Source organism: Eschrichtius robustus, chromosome 3 (assembly GCF_028021215.1).
Source record: "Eschrichtius robustus isolate mEscRob2 chromosome 3, mEscRob2.pri, whole genome shotgun sequence".
In the NCBI taxonomy this organism is placed as follows: domain Eukaryota; kingdom Metazoa; phylum Chordata; class Mammalia; order Artiodactyla; family Eschrichtiidae; genus Eschrichtius; species Eschrichtius robustus.
This window is the reverse complement of record NC_090826.1, coordinates 25,009,896-25,024,017: the sequence shown is the minus strand read 5'-3', so window position 1 is coordinate 25,024,017 and position 14,122 is coordinate 25,009,896. Positions and strand designations below refer to the sequence as shown.

General features: G+C 39.8%; 1 protein-coding gene across 2 annotated transcripts in view; it reads left to right on the top strand.

Moving 5' to 3' along the window:
- Positions 1-14,122, top strand: part of SNRNP40 (small nuclear ribonucleoprotein U5 subunit 40) — a 34,992-nt gene that overhangs the window by 1,023 nt on the left and 19,847 nt on the right. For both annotated transcript variants that reach the window (XR_011073489.1, XM_068539355.1), the window contains exons 2-4: positions 1,897-2,026; positions 3,272-3,365; positions 4,987-5,152. Coding sequence is in view for 1 of the 2 variants with exons in the window: in XM_068539355.1 (XP_068395456.1) it covers positions 1,897-2,026; positions 3,272-3,365; positions 4,987-5,152 (390 nt within the window). In the remaining variant the exon portion in view is untranslated. The remainder of the gene's footprint in view (positions 1-1,896; positions 2,027-3,271; positions 3,366-4,986; positions 5,153-14,122) is intronic.

Sequence of the window (14,122 nt, the reverse complement as noted above, 5' to 3'; positions counted from 1 at the left end):
CTGGCATTATTGCTGTAGGGTCCTAATGGTATATTGCTGTTGCTGTTCACGGATGCTCAGGCTGTTCTCAATCCAGCAGCCAGAGGAATCCTTCTGAACATCAGATCGTATTATCCCCTGCTGAAAACTCTCCATGGCTTTTCACTTCACTCAGAGTAAAACTAAAATCCTGACAATCTTCTGCCCTCTTTCCCTTGACCTCTCTGAACTACCAATTTTCCACTGCTCACCCTGCTCTAGGCACACTGACTTCCATGGTCCTGCCACAAAGCCTTTGCATTTGCTGCTCCCCCTATGGATTTACTCTTCTTCCGAATATCCACATGGTTTACACACTCAACTCCTCCCAACCTCTACTCAAGTATCACTTTTTCCGTGAAGGCTTTCCTGACCAGCCTATTTTAAATTGCAATACCCTGTGCTCACTAACCCACATTGCTGCTTTGTTTTTCTCCATAGCACATACCATCATCTATATGTTTTACTTGTTTCTGCCTTCCCTCCCTCCTTTCTGTCCCTCCTTCCCACTAGAACACAAGCTCCATTGTTTATTTTGTTCAGTACTGTTTTCTCAGTGCGTAGAACAGTGCCTGGCACATAGTATTTTTTGAGCAAATGAGTAAGCTGGAAAACTGAAGAGATTTGGGGATTATTAATAGTGTACTTGTTCTTCTGTCTGACAAGTAAGAATATCAGCCCAGTTTTCTTTGAATTGCCCAAGCCTAGGCTTAATGTCCAAGACCATAATCAAAACTACTTTGCTTAATAACTGTACCCTGCAGGGTTTTGGGAAAACTTAGTTCAATCATTCATTCATCAAACTAGAAACTGGGAAAACAGTGTAGAATTACACTGGTAGGGTTCCTGCACTCACAGAGCTTTTCTAGTGGCAGGGCAGGGGAAACAAAATGTAAACAAACACATAAGGAAGGTAATTTCAGATAGTGATAGGTGCTGTGAGAGAATACAGTAGGGTTGATAGAATGCAGAAGGGAGATAGGGTGCTGCCTGAGCTTGAGTGTTCCGGGAAAGACTTTCTGAAGAGGAAACATTTGAAAGGAGCCACACATAGGAAGATCTAGGGGAAGGGGGTTCCTGTCGGGCAACAACAAGTGTAAAGGATCCTGAGGCAGAAATTAGTTTAATGTGTTTGAGCAGTTAAAAGTTGGGTATAGGCTTCCCTGGTGGTGCAGTGGTTGAGAATCTGCCTGCCAATGCAGGGGACACGGGTTCGAGCCCTGGTCTGGGAAGATCCCACCTGCTGCGGAGCAACTAAGTGCACGTGCCACAACTGCTGAGCCTGCACTCTAGAGCCCACGAGCCACAACTACTGAGCCTGCGTGCCACAACTACTGAGCCCACGCGCCTAGAGCCCGTGCTCCCCAACAAGACAAGCCACTGCAATGAGAAGCTGCTCACCGCAACGAAAAGTAGCCCCCACTCACCGCAACTAGAGAAAGCCCGCGCACAGCAACGAAGTCCCAACACTGCCAAAAATAAATAATTAAATTAATTAATTTTTAAAAATGATGTCGGACAATAAGACAAAAATATGGGCACTCAGCCTAAGAAATGAGGTCAAACTTGGAAGGAGGCAAGCAGGCAAGTGAGCGCTTGAATTTAAAAAATAAATAAAATAAATAAATAAAAGTTGGGTATGGGATGGGAGCACAGTGAGGGAGGAAGAGAGTTCGTATAACAGATAGACACTGGAAACTTCAGCAGGAGAGTATCAAATTGGAGACATAAGTTATGTGAGAAGAGTTACCATTCTCTAAATCAGGAGAAATACACTCAATCAGTTTCCCTTGTCTTTTCCTTATAATCCCCATTCCCCGACCTTTCAGTCTCCTTTGCCTGTATGTAGTGACTACTCTGTACTTCTCTGTTGTTTAGGGGCCTCCAAGATGTTCCTCCCTTCAAGCCCCAATCATGCTTCTCTCAGGACATGAAGGGGAAGTGTATTGCTGCAAGTTTCACCCCAATGGATCCACCTTAGCATCTGCAGGATTTGACCGACTGATATGTAAGGCATAGTTTTTGAATCGGGAGTAATTGCTCTCTGCCAAATAGTGATTACTTTTTAAAACCTTCAGTGCCATAGAGAGTGTAAGTCTAAGTTGGTCACATAACAAACTGTGTGGCTAATATGCTAAAATAGGGTCATGAAAATGCTGAATGATGTGGGGTGTAGAACTCAGGGTCCATGTGGTAAATACAGAAGGAATTATGTTAACAGTTGGAAAGTGAGTCGCTCTAGTTTGAGAACATCATCCTCATGGAGGCAAATCTCGGGGGGCTGATTTAGCAAGACTGGAGATCTAGGCTTAACAGGCTAATGGGAGTAAAGAGGAGAGAGATAACTTTTTCCCAAAGATATTGAGGCTCTCCTCTTGGTCCATTCCCTCAGAATCTCAGCATTTGGAAAGGAAGGAGGGAATCCTGACGTGGCAACTCACTTGGATAATCTACCTGTCCATCAATAGGATCTGCTACCCGATTCTCAGCTACTAGTCAAGAAGAGTCTTTTGGCTCTTTGCTTGTAACTGTGCCTCAGGGTGGATGATGTCTGTTTTGATTTTGGTGTTCTAGTTCTGTGTTCCTTAAATTTATTAGTGGCCAAGTCTTTGGAAGGCTTAAGGATCTTTGCAGAACATACTTGAGCTACTGATTTGCTTAATTTCATTGAACAAACTAGAAACAGTTTTATCAGCAGGAAAATAACTCTAAATACCTCATTATGTATAGAGTGTTCCTTAATAACACTCATCGAACTTCACTCTGTGCTGGACCAAGCTCCCTAAGGATTGGAACTGTGTCTATTCATTTACCTTATTTTACCCCAGCACCTGGCACAGGTATTTAGTACATTTGCAATGAGTGAATGTAGTATAAAGTCATTCTCCTGGGACCTTCAAGTCAGTTGCAGCTTCCAAAGTTTTCTGTAAGTACCATCATTTTGCAGTCTGCTTCTACTCATAGCAGACAGTAGCTGTGAGTGCCAACTTTTTAAAAGTACAGGAGAAACACTTAAGATTTAAAAAATTATAGCCATTAACTAAAATGTTTTTATTTTATGAAATGTGAGAATATTGCATTATTTTTGTTTTAATGTGAAGAAAATTGATCTAGCTAATAGAACTAATAGTGTTCCAAAGGAGTATAATTTCAAAACTGTTGTTCTAGTGAATTCATTAAGTACCCTTTCCATGGCCAATAATGAGTTTTCTTTTGCCTAGTAATGCTCACAGAACCCCTGTCCCCCTAACAGTGTTGTGGAATGTCTATGGTGACTGCGATAACTATGCTACATTGAAGGGACACAGTGGAGCAGTGATGGAACTGCATTATAACACAGACGGCAGGTGAGTATTCTGCATAGTGGGTGACAGCTGCTTCTTATAGTAATTCTTCTTGGCATCCTTTCACATTTCATCCCTGAGTTTTCTCTCAGGAGACTGTGCTGTCAAAAACTACTTCATTTTATGGACTTGAAGACACGGGGAAGAGGAAGGGTAAGCTGGGATGAAGTGAGAGAGTGGCATGGACACATATATGCTACCAAATGTAAAATAGATGGCTAGTGGGAAGCAGCCACATAGCACAGGGAGATCAGCTCTGTGCTTTGTGTCCGCCTAGAGGGGTGGGAGGGAGAGGCAAGAGGGAGGAGATATGGGGATATATGTTTATGTATAGCTTATTCACTTTGTTATACAGCAGAAACTAACACACCATTGTAAAGCAATTATACTCCAATAAAGATGTTTAAACAAGAAACTGCGTTTTGGACAACCACTTTATTATCCTGTCGCTGTAACCCAAGTAAGGTGTTTATTGTTCCATGTATGCATTTGTAAACACATCACCTCTATCTAACATATCAACATCCCAGAAAAAAAAATTTTAAGACATAAAATGTAATTTATATATATAGAAATTAGCAATTTTTATTATAAAAGTAATAATAAAATAATCTATTTCAAGAAAACTCCCAAAAAAAGCAGGAAAATGACCAAATAGCCCACGTTTTTACCACTCCAAAGATAATCACTGTTAATATTATATGTTTTTCTCAAGCCTTTTTCCTATTCAAAACAGTTTGTTTTTATGTATATATTAGAACTACTTGTGGGAGTTCCCTGGCGGTCCAGTGGTTAGGACTCAGTGCTTTCACTGCCATGGCCTGGGTTCAGTCCTGGTCGGGAAACTAAGATCCCACAAGCCACGCAGCACAGCCAAATTTTAAAAAAAAGAACTACTTGTACAGTCTTGTCTGCTGCTTTTTACCCTTAACGTTATTCACCTGTCATATCTGTTTACTATAACATACTATTGTAAATATTTTAACAATTGCATGACTTTAGAATAACTGCAGATAATATAAAAATGTGGTTATACAAAGTTAATCCCATTCGGTGTTTCAGTAAACATTTATTGTTTTACAGCTCTGACCTCTAAAAATTTTAGGGTTCCCTGAACAACTGGGTGCATAGCCTTGTATACATTTTTCCTGTTTGAGTAAAGAAAGCATTATAAATTCAATCATAACCTGGAAATCATCCTCAGAGACAAAAGCTTTGAGTTTTAGAGAAAGAGAGTTACCAAGCCATTGGGTCAGGAATTGCTACAGTTGTCTCACCTCTGCAGCAAGGAGTGATTAAACATTTCCAAGTGGAAGGATGTGTAAAGTGTTGTATATCAAAAAGGAGGGAAAGATTGAGAAGACTGCTGTATTAGATGTATAATGTGGGGACTGACAGAGGGAAATTTTTTTTTACATTTCGTAGGGTAGACCTTATAACTGGGTCTAGAGCATGATTAGGATTTTGTTATGGAAGGTGAGGCATTCCAGCATCAGGTGCCAAGTTGTCAGAGCACAACATGTTAGTGATCTTGAAGACTTTGGCACGTTTTGGCAAGTGGGGAAGATAGATTGCTATTCCTTGTCTTCACTTATTTTTTTGTTCTTCCTCTCTTACCTTCTAGTATGCTCTTCTCAGCATCCACAGATAAAACTGTGGCGGTGTGGGATAGTGAAACAGGCGAGAGGGTTAAAAGACTGAAGGGGCACACTTCCTTTGTGAATTCCTGTTATCCGGCCAGGAGGGGTCCCCAGCTTGTCTGCACTGGCAGTGACGATGGTACAGTTAAGGTGGGTGTTGTCTGTCTGTCTGTGTGTTGAGGGTTTCTGAGGTGACATAATGTGAACCTTAACTTGTCTTCCCACCTGTGCTTTACCCTCCTCTCCACAACTTTGTTTCATCAGACATTTCCCAAAACAGACATTATTTAAAATACGTTTAAAATAATAAGCAGTTGAGGGTTGTTTTTTTTTTTTAGGTATCCTACAGAATAATATTACAGCCGTGTTGAACCATTGTGACTTGGAATAAAATGGACCACCATCCAAGAATAATTGGATTCTTGACCTAGCTGTTTATTTAATTGTGTGACCATAGGCAGTTCACTTTTCTGATCCTCAGCTTATCAATTTTTAGAACACTGACAATAATATACACGTCTTAGAAGACTGTTCTGTAATTATAGTCAGTATAATAAAAAGGTTTTATATACTGACTATACAGTATGTGGTTTTAGTAACAAGATGGGGTATTAAAAGTCATTTAGTCCAATGATTTCCGACCTGTATGCATATCAGAATTACATGAAGAACCTGCTAAAAATACCCAGATTCTGGTTTAGTAGGTCTGGAAGGGGATTTTTTTTTTTATTATTATTATTGGGTATTTGTTGCTGTGGGTGGGCTTTCTCTAGTTGCAGGTAGCAGGGGCTACTCTTCATTGCAGTGCGCGGGCTTCTCATTGCGGTGGCTTCTCTTGTTGCGGAGCACGGGTTCTAGGTGTGTGGGCTTCAGTAGTTGTGGTTCACGGGCTCTAGAGCTCAGCCTCAGTAGTTGTGGCGCATGGGCTTAGTTGCTCCGCGGCATGTGGGATCCTCCTGGACCAGGGCTCGAACCCGTGTCCCCTGCATTGGCAGGCAGATTCTTAACCACTGCGCCACCAGGGAAGTCCCAAGACTTTATTTTTTTAGAGCAGTTTTAGGTTCACTGCAAAATTGAGGGAAAGTACAGAGATTTCCCGTATAACCACCGCCCCCACCATGGATAGCTTCCCCCACCAGAGTGGTACTTTTGTTACAACTGATGAACCTACATTGACATGTCATTATCACCCAAAGTCCATAGTTTACATTAGGGTTCACTTTTAGTGGTGTACATTCTGTGGGTTTGGACAGATGTGTAATGACATGTACCTGGCACTATGGTATCATACAGAGTATTTCAACTGCCCTAAAAATCCTTTATGTTCCACCTATTCATTCCTCTCAACCCCAGGGAACCACTGATCTTTTTGCTGTCTCCTTAGTTTTGCCTTTTCCAGAATGTCATATAGGTAGAATCATAAAGTGTATAACCTTTTCAGATTGGCTTCTTTCACCTAGTAATATGCATTTAAGATTCCTCCATGTTTTTTCATGGCTTAATAGTTCATTTCTTTTCAGTGCTGAATAATATTCCATTGTTGGATGTACCACAGTTTATTAATCCATTCACCTACTGAAGCACATCTTGGTTGCTTCCAAGTTTTGGCAATTATGAATAAAGCTGCTCTAAACATCTGTGTGTAGGTTTTTGTGTGGACCTAAGTTTTTAACTCTTTGGGTAAATACTGAGGAGCACAATTTCTGGATTGTGCAGTAGAGGTTTTGTAAGAAACTGCCAAACTGTCTTCCAAGGTGGCTGCACCATTTTGTCTTCCTACCAGCAATGAATGAGCGTTCCTTTGTTCCCCATCCTTGTCGGCATTTGGTGTTGTCAGTGTTTCAGATTTTGGCCTTTCTAATAGGTGTGTGGTAGTATCTTACGTTTATTTTACTTTGCATTTTCCCAATGATATATGATGTAGAACATCTTCTTTTTTCCAGTTTTATTGAGAATAATTGACATACATCACTACAAATTTAAGGCATGCAGCAAGATGGTTCGATTTATATATATTGTGAAATGATTACCACAGTAGGTTTGACCAACATCCATCTTCTCATGTAGATACAACAAAAAGGAAAAAAAGGAAAAATTTTTTTCTTGTAATGAGAACTCTTAAGATATACTGTCTTTAACAACTTTTCTGTATATCATATAGCAGTGTTAGCTATGGTCATCATATTGTACATTACATCCCTAGTACTTATTTATCTTATAACTAGAAGTTTATACTTCTTTTTTCTAATTTATTTATTTATTATTTATTTTTGGCTGTGTAAGGTCTTCGTTGCTGCACGCCGGCTTTCTGTAGTTGTGGCGAGCGGGGGCTACTCTTCGTTGCAGTGTGCGGCTTCTCATTGTGGTGGCTTCTCTTGCTGCGGAGCACGGGCTCTAGGCGCTCAGGCTTCAGTAGTTGTTGCACACGGGCTCAGTAGTTGTGGCACTCAGGCTCAGTAGTTGTGGCTCGAGGGCTCTAGAGCTCAGGCTCAGTAGTTGTGGCACACGGGCTTAGTTGCTCCGCGGCATGTGGGATCTTCCCAGACCAGGGTTCAAACCTGTGTCCCCTGCATTGGCAGGCAGATTCTTAACCACTGCACCACCAAGGAAGTCCCAAGTTTGTACTTTTTGACCACCTTCCTCCAATTCCCACTTCCTCTATCCTCCTCCTCTGGTAACACAATGTTGAGCATCTTTGCATATGCTTATTTGCCATCTGTGTACTTTGGTGAGGTATCTGTTAAGTTCTTTAGCTCAATTTTTGATCTGGTTGTTTGTTATTGTTTTGTTTTTTAAATAAATTTACTTATTTATTTATTTATTTTTGGCTGCATTGGGTCTTCATTGCTGTGTGCGGGCCTTCTCTAGTTACGGCGAGCGGGGGCTACTCTTCGTTGCGGTGCGCGGGCTTCTCATTGCAGTGGCTTCTCTTGTTGTAGAGCACAGGCTCTAGGCATGCGGGCTTCAGTAGTTGTGGTATGCAGGCTCAGTAGTTGTGGCTCATGGGCTCTAGAGCGCAGGCTCAGTAGTTGTGGCGCACGGGCTTAGTTGCTTCACGGCATGTGGGATCTTCCCAGACCAGGGCTCGGACCTGTGTCCCCTGCGTTGGAAGGCGGATTCTTAACCACTGCACCACCAGGGAAGTCTGTGTTTGTTATTGTTGAATTTAAGAGTTCTTTGTACTGTGTTTTGGATAATAGTCCTTTAACAGGTGTGTGTCTTGCAAGTATTTTCTCAACAGTCTGTAGCTTGTCCTCTAATTTTCTTGACATTTTCTTTCACAGAGAAGTTTTTAATGTTAATGAAGTTCCGCTTATCAATGATTTCTTTCATGGATTGTGCCTTTGGTGTTATATCTAAAAGTCATCACCATACCCTAGGTCACCTAAGTTTTCTTCTGTGTTACTTTCTAGGAGTTTAATATTTTACATTTAGGTTTGTGATCCATTTTGAGTTAATTTTTGTGAAAGGTGCAAAAAAATATTCATTTTTTTTTTAACATGTGGACATACAGTTGTTCCAGCACCATTTGTTGAAGAAACTGTCTTTGCTCCATTGTATTGCCTTTGCTCCTTTGTCAAAGATCAATTGACTGTATTTATGGGGGTCTATTTCTAGGCTTTTTATTCTCTTCCATTGATCTATTTGTCAGTTCTTTTGCCAATATCACACTGTCTTGATTACTAGCTTTATAGTAAATCCTGAAGTTGGGTAGTGTCAGTCCTCCAACTTTGTTGTACAATATTGTATTGGCAAGTTAGGGTCTTTTGCCTTTCCAGATAAACTCCAATTTGTTGACTTCCATGAAGTAACTTGCTGAAATTTTGGTTGACATTGCATTGATCAGTATGATTGATCTGTAGATCAAATTGGGAAGAGCTGACGTCTTGACAATGCTGGGTCTTCCTACCCATGAACATGGAATATCTCTCCATTTATTTTGTTCTACTTTGATTTCATTCATTAGAGTTTTTAAGTTTTCCATATAGAGATGGTGTACAGATTTTGTTACAGTTACACCTAAGTATTTCTCTTTTTGGATGCTAATGTCAATGGTATTGTGTTTTTAAGAATCAGAATGTTAAATGTGTTCCTCAAGTGGTTTGATGTAGCAGGTACGACATTTTGGGAGCCACTGATCTCCTCCAGCATCCTCACTTTACAAATGAGGAAAATGAGGCCTAGAAATAGTAACTTATTTCAGGGGCACACAGGACACACGGCTTTGTAGTACCATTTTATTCTTTCTTTGGCACTAGTTTTTGACTCTGGATTTTTTTTTTATGATTAAACAGGGAGGGATTTCAAAGGAGTACATCTGAGAAATCACACTGAGAAAGAGAAAACTAAAATGCATCTTGTGTTGTCAGTATCGAATTCAGAGTATCAGTGTGAGCTCATGACATTCAATATATAAACAGATAAGTGTAGGAAAAAAAATTAGATGTAAATGTGTGTTTGTAGATACATGTGTGTGCACCTGTGTATGCGTATATTGCTTAACTGTCCACTTAGAGGGTTTAGGAACAACAACACATCAAAACCAGTGAGCACGTCTACTGTATAGGTCTTGGCCTTTAAATACCATTTTCCGCTAAAAGGGCTCCTTATTTCAGGTCTGGGCAGGGAAAGTACAAGGTGGGCCTAGAACGTCTTATGCAAAAAAGCTTGCCAGAGGAATCTCTTAAATGATCAAATTGAATGTTATGGGAGTTCCCTGGTAGTCTAGTGGTTAGGATTCAGCACTTTCACTGCCATGGCCTGGGTTCAGTCCCTGGTCGGGGAACTGAAATACTGCAAGCCATGTGGTGCAGCCAAAATTTAAAAGAAAAAAATTTTTTGAATGTTTTTAGTAATGGGACAAATGAAAATTGTGAGCCACTCGATAGGATACAATGAAAATGCAACATCACTTCAGTATAGTCCTGCCAAATAGCGTTAATCTAATCATGAGAAAACATCAGACAAACACAAATTGAGGAACATTACTGTCCTGTAATTTTGCGAAGTGTCAAGGTTATGAAACTCCAGGAAAGACTAAGAAACTCTTCCAGGCTGAAGGAGACTAAAGAAACATGACAGCTAAATTTAACATATGGGGACTTCCCTGGTGGTCCAGTGGCTAAGACTGTGCGCTCCCAATGCAGGGGGCCCGGGTTCGATCCCTGGTCAGGGAACTAGATCCCACATTCTGCAACTAAGAGTTCGCATGCTGCAACTAAAGATCCCGCATGCCGCAACTAAGACCCGGCGCAGCCAAATAAATACATAAGTATTTACAAATAAATAAATAAATAAATTCAACATATGATTCTGAACTGAATCCTTTTGCAATAAAAGACCCTATTGGGACAAGTGGTGAAACTTGAATGAGATCTGAGGATGGTAGTAATGTATGGGTGTTAGTTTCTTGATTCTGATGGTTGTGTTGAGATTACGTAGGAGAACATCTTGCGGGACAAGCGCACTAAATATACTAAAGTATTTAGGAGTGTCGGCATTAGGTCAGCAACTCAAATGATTTAGGCAAAAAAATGTTCTCGTTTACAGTTTTTTTGGTAAGTGTGGATATTTCAGAATAAAATAATCTTTTAAAAATTTTGGTTGTCTGGAACTAAAATTCTGCAATATTTGAATCAAGCTTTAAGTGGCTACCATAGCTTTTACGATAAAGACAAAGATTGATTTGACCTGAGTATGGAATATTTGTTAAGACAAAGATTGTAGTAAGTCTGGTAAGATGTGGGAGCTAGATTATCAAGACCTTGAATTCCAAGCTAAGAGGTTTGGACTTCATTCTATAGCCAGAGAGTTTGATGGGCAGGGGTTGGCTGTTGGGTCTCTAGAAGAGGAGTGAAGCACTCTTTTTGGACCATTGATCTGAGTAGCACTAAGCCTTTTTAGTTCATGTTTCCATCAATGAAGTAGAAACTACTTTTCATCCTAAACCATGAGAATTGGAAAGAAAAGGTGTCTTGGCACAGAGACAACTCATATTCTACTTGTTTACCACAGGATTGAATTTAAACCCCTGGCCTTTACTATGATTCCATGGCTGATTTCTTTCTTTTATGACAACCCTTTAAAACCTAGAACGTAGTCACCCCAAGGCCTTTCTCTTCTGAATGAAATGACCCATACTTTTAAGACATTTCCTCATGGTTCTTCTCAAGTCCGTCAGTCATTTACTGAACCATCTTTAGGACCAACTATCCATGCTTTAAAAATGTAGACCCATGTTGTATTGTAAGTTTATTATTTAAAAAAAAATAGAAACAAATTGGTTAGTTGGAATATGAGGATGTAGAGTTGTTATACCTAATCTTCATCTTTTTTCCTCTTCTATTATTAATGAATCAAGCCGCCATTAAAAGTAAGTGTTGGGAATTTCCTGGTGGTCCAGTGGTTGGGACTCCACGCTCTCACTGCCGAGGGCGCGGGTGCAATCCCTGGTCAGGGAACTAAGATCCCACAAGCTGCGAGGGATGGCCAAAAAAAAACAGAACTAAAAAAAAAAATGTTAATTTTTTTAAACAAGCATATATTACTTTAGTTATTATAAGGAATGAGCACATGTTTGGTACTTTTAAATTAATGCAATGTTAACGTAATAGAATCTAACAGTACTAAAATCTAGTCCTCATTTTGCTGTTGACTTCCTAGATATTCTTCATCAAGTCATTTCCTTCTTTGAGCTTTAGTTTCTTCATCTAGATAGTTTATGCACAGTAACTTTTAAATATTTTTATCACAACCCACATTAAGGAATACATTTTATACTATGATCTAGTATATATATTCCCTTCAGTATGTCTTATATGTGAATGAACCAACCCATTCTATATGTGACATTCTCTGATCTCTCCCATAATTTTTTTAATTGAGGTAAAATTCACATGAAATCCACTGTTTTAACCTTTTTAAAAAGTGTACAATTCAGTGGCTTTTAGTACATTCACAGTGTTGTGTGACCATCACCACAATCCCATACCAGAACATTTCCATCATCCCCCAAAAGAATCCCCATACCCATTAAACAAGTCACTACTTTTCCTCTGCCTTCCAGCTCCTGGCAACTACTAATCTATTTCTGTCTCTATGGATTTGCCTATTCTGGACATTTCATATAAATAGAATCATACAGTATGTGGCCTTTTGTGTCTGGTTTCTTTCACTCAGCGTATGGTTTCAGGGTTCATCCATGTTGTATCATTATCAGTACTTCATTCCTTTTTATGGCTAAATAATATTCCACTGTATAGCTATACCATCTTTTGCTTACCCATTCCTCGGTTGATGGATATTGAGTTGTTTCTACTTTTTTACCTATCATCAACAATGCTGCTACAACATTCATGTACAGGTTTTTGTTTGAACACCTGTTTTCATTTCTCTTGGGTATATATCTAGGAGTGGGACTGCTGAGTCATATGGTAACTCTTTGTTTAATAAGGAACGTCCAGACTTTTCCATAGCAGCCATGTCATTTTACATTCCCAACAGCAATGTGTAAGGGTTCTAATTTCTCCACATCCTCACCAATACTTGTTATTTTCTGTGTATGTGTTTTAATTATAACCATCCTAGTGAGTGTGAAGTGATACCTAATTATTGTTTTGACTTGCATTTCCCAAATAATTTGTGATATTGAGCATCTTTCTATGTGCTTATATCTTCTAAAGAGAAATGTTTACTCAGGTCCTTTTGCCCATTTATTAATTGGGCTCTTTGTGGTTTTGATGCTAAATTATAAGATTATTTATATTTATTTATAAATCTTATAAATTATAAGATTTATTTATTCTGGATACTAGACCTTTATCAGATATATGTTTTGCAAATATTTTCTCCCACTGTTGGTTGTCTTCTCATTTTCTTGATAAATATCCTTTAATGTACAAAAGTCTTTAATTTTTATGAAGTCCAATTTATCTGTTTTCTTTTGTCACTTGTGCTTTTGGTGTCATATCTAATAACTCATTGCCAAATTCAGGGTCATGAAGATTTACCCCTATGTTTCCCTCTAAGAATTTTATGATTTTAGCTTTTACATTTAGGTCTTTGATCCATGTCAAGTTAATTTTTGCATGTGTGGGGTAAGGGTCTAGCTTCATTCTTTTGCGTGTAGTTATCCACTTGTCCCAGCACCACTTGTTGAAAGACTATTTTTTTTCTTCTGTATGGGCCATACTTTTTTGCTTCCTTTCATGCCTCATAATTTTTTGTTGAAAACTGAACATTTGAATATTATAGTGTGGCAACTCTGGAAATTAGATTCTCTCCAGAGTTTGTTGTTGCTCCTTTTTTTAAAAAATAAATTTATTTTTTTATTTTTGGCTGCATTGGGTCTTCGTTGCGGTGCGCGGGCTTCTCGTTGCGGTGACTTCTGTTGTTGCGGAGCACAGGCTCTAGGCACGTGGGCTTCAGTAGTTGTGGTGCGAGGGCTCAGTAGTTGTGGCGCACGGGCTTAGTTGCTCCGCAGCATGTGAGATCTTCCCAGGCAGGGATTGAACCCATTTCCCTGCATTGGCAGGTGGATTCTTAACCACTGTACCACCAGGGAAGTCCCTGTTGTTGCTCCTTTTTGAAGCTGTTTATTTAGTGAATTTTCTGAACTAATTTTATAGACTATTCTTTGTCATTTGTAGACACTGAAATCTCTGTTTCATCAGCTTAGTGGTTCACTGACGATTCAGCAGAGATTTCCCTGAACACCTGGGGGAGCAGGGAGAACTCTTCCAGTCTTTGTAGATTGGCTCTGTGGGTGTGTTGGGGCCTGTATCACCTCTCAGCCAGGCAGTTTGCAACTCTGTATTAGCCTTCACTTCCTGCTTGTGGTCAGCAAGAGGTGAGAGCTTAGGGCCTTCTCAGGTCTTTCCTAAGCATGTGCCCAGCCATGGGCATGCAAGTGGCCTTCTAGAGTCCCAGAAATATGTCAGAGCTTTTCAAAGCTTATTCTCCAAACTGTGTCATTCCCCAGCCTTTCCTATTTGCTGTTATCCCTTGCCCTATCCAGCAGAGGCTCATGCATTTATCTTTAAATGTTTTGGACAATTGGCTCTGCCCTGGGAGAGTTCCAAGTTAGGCAAAATAAAGTCAAACCCTTTGAGCTCAGCCATC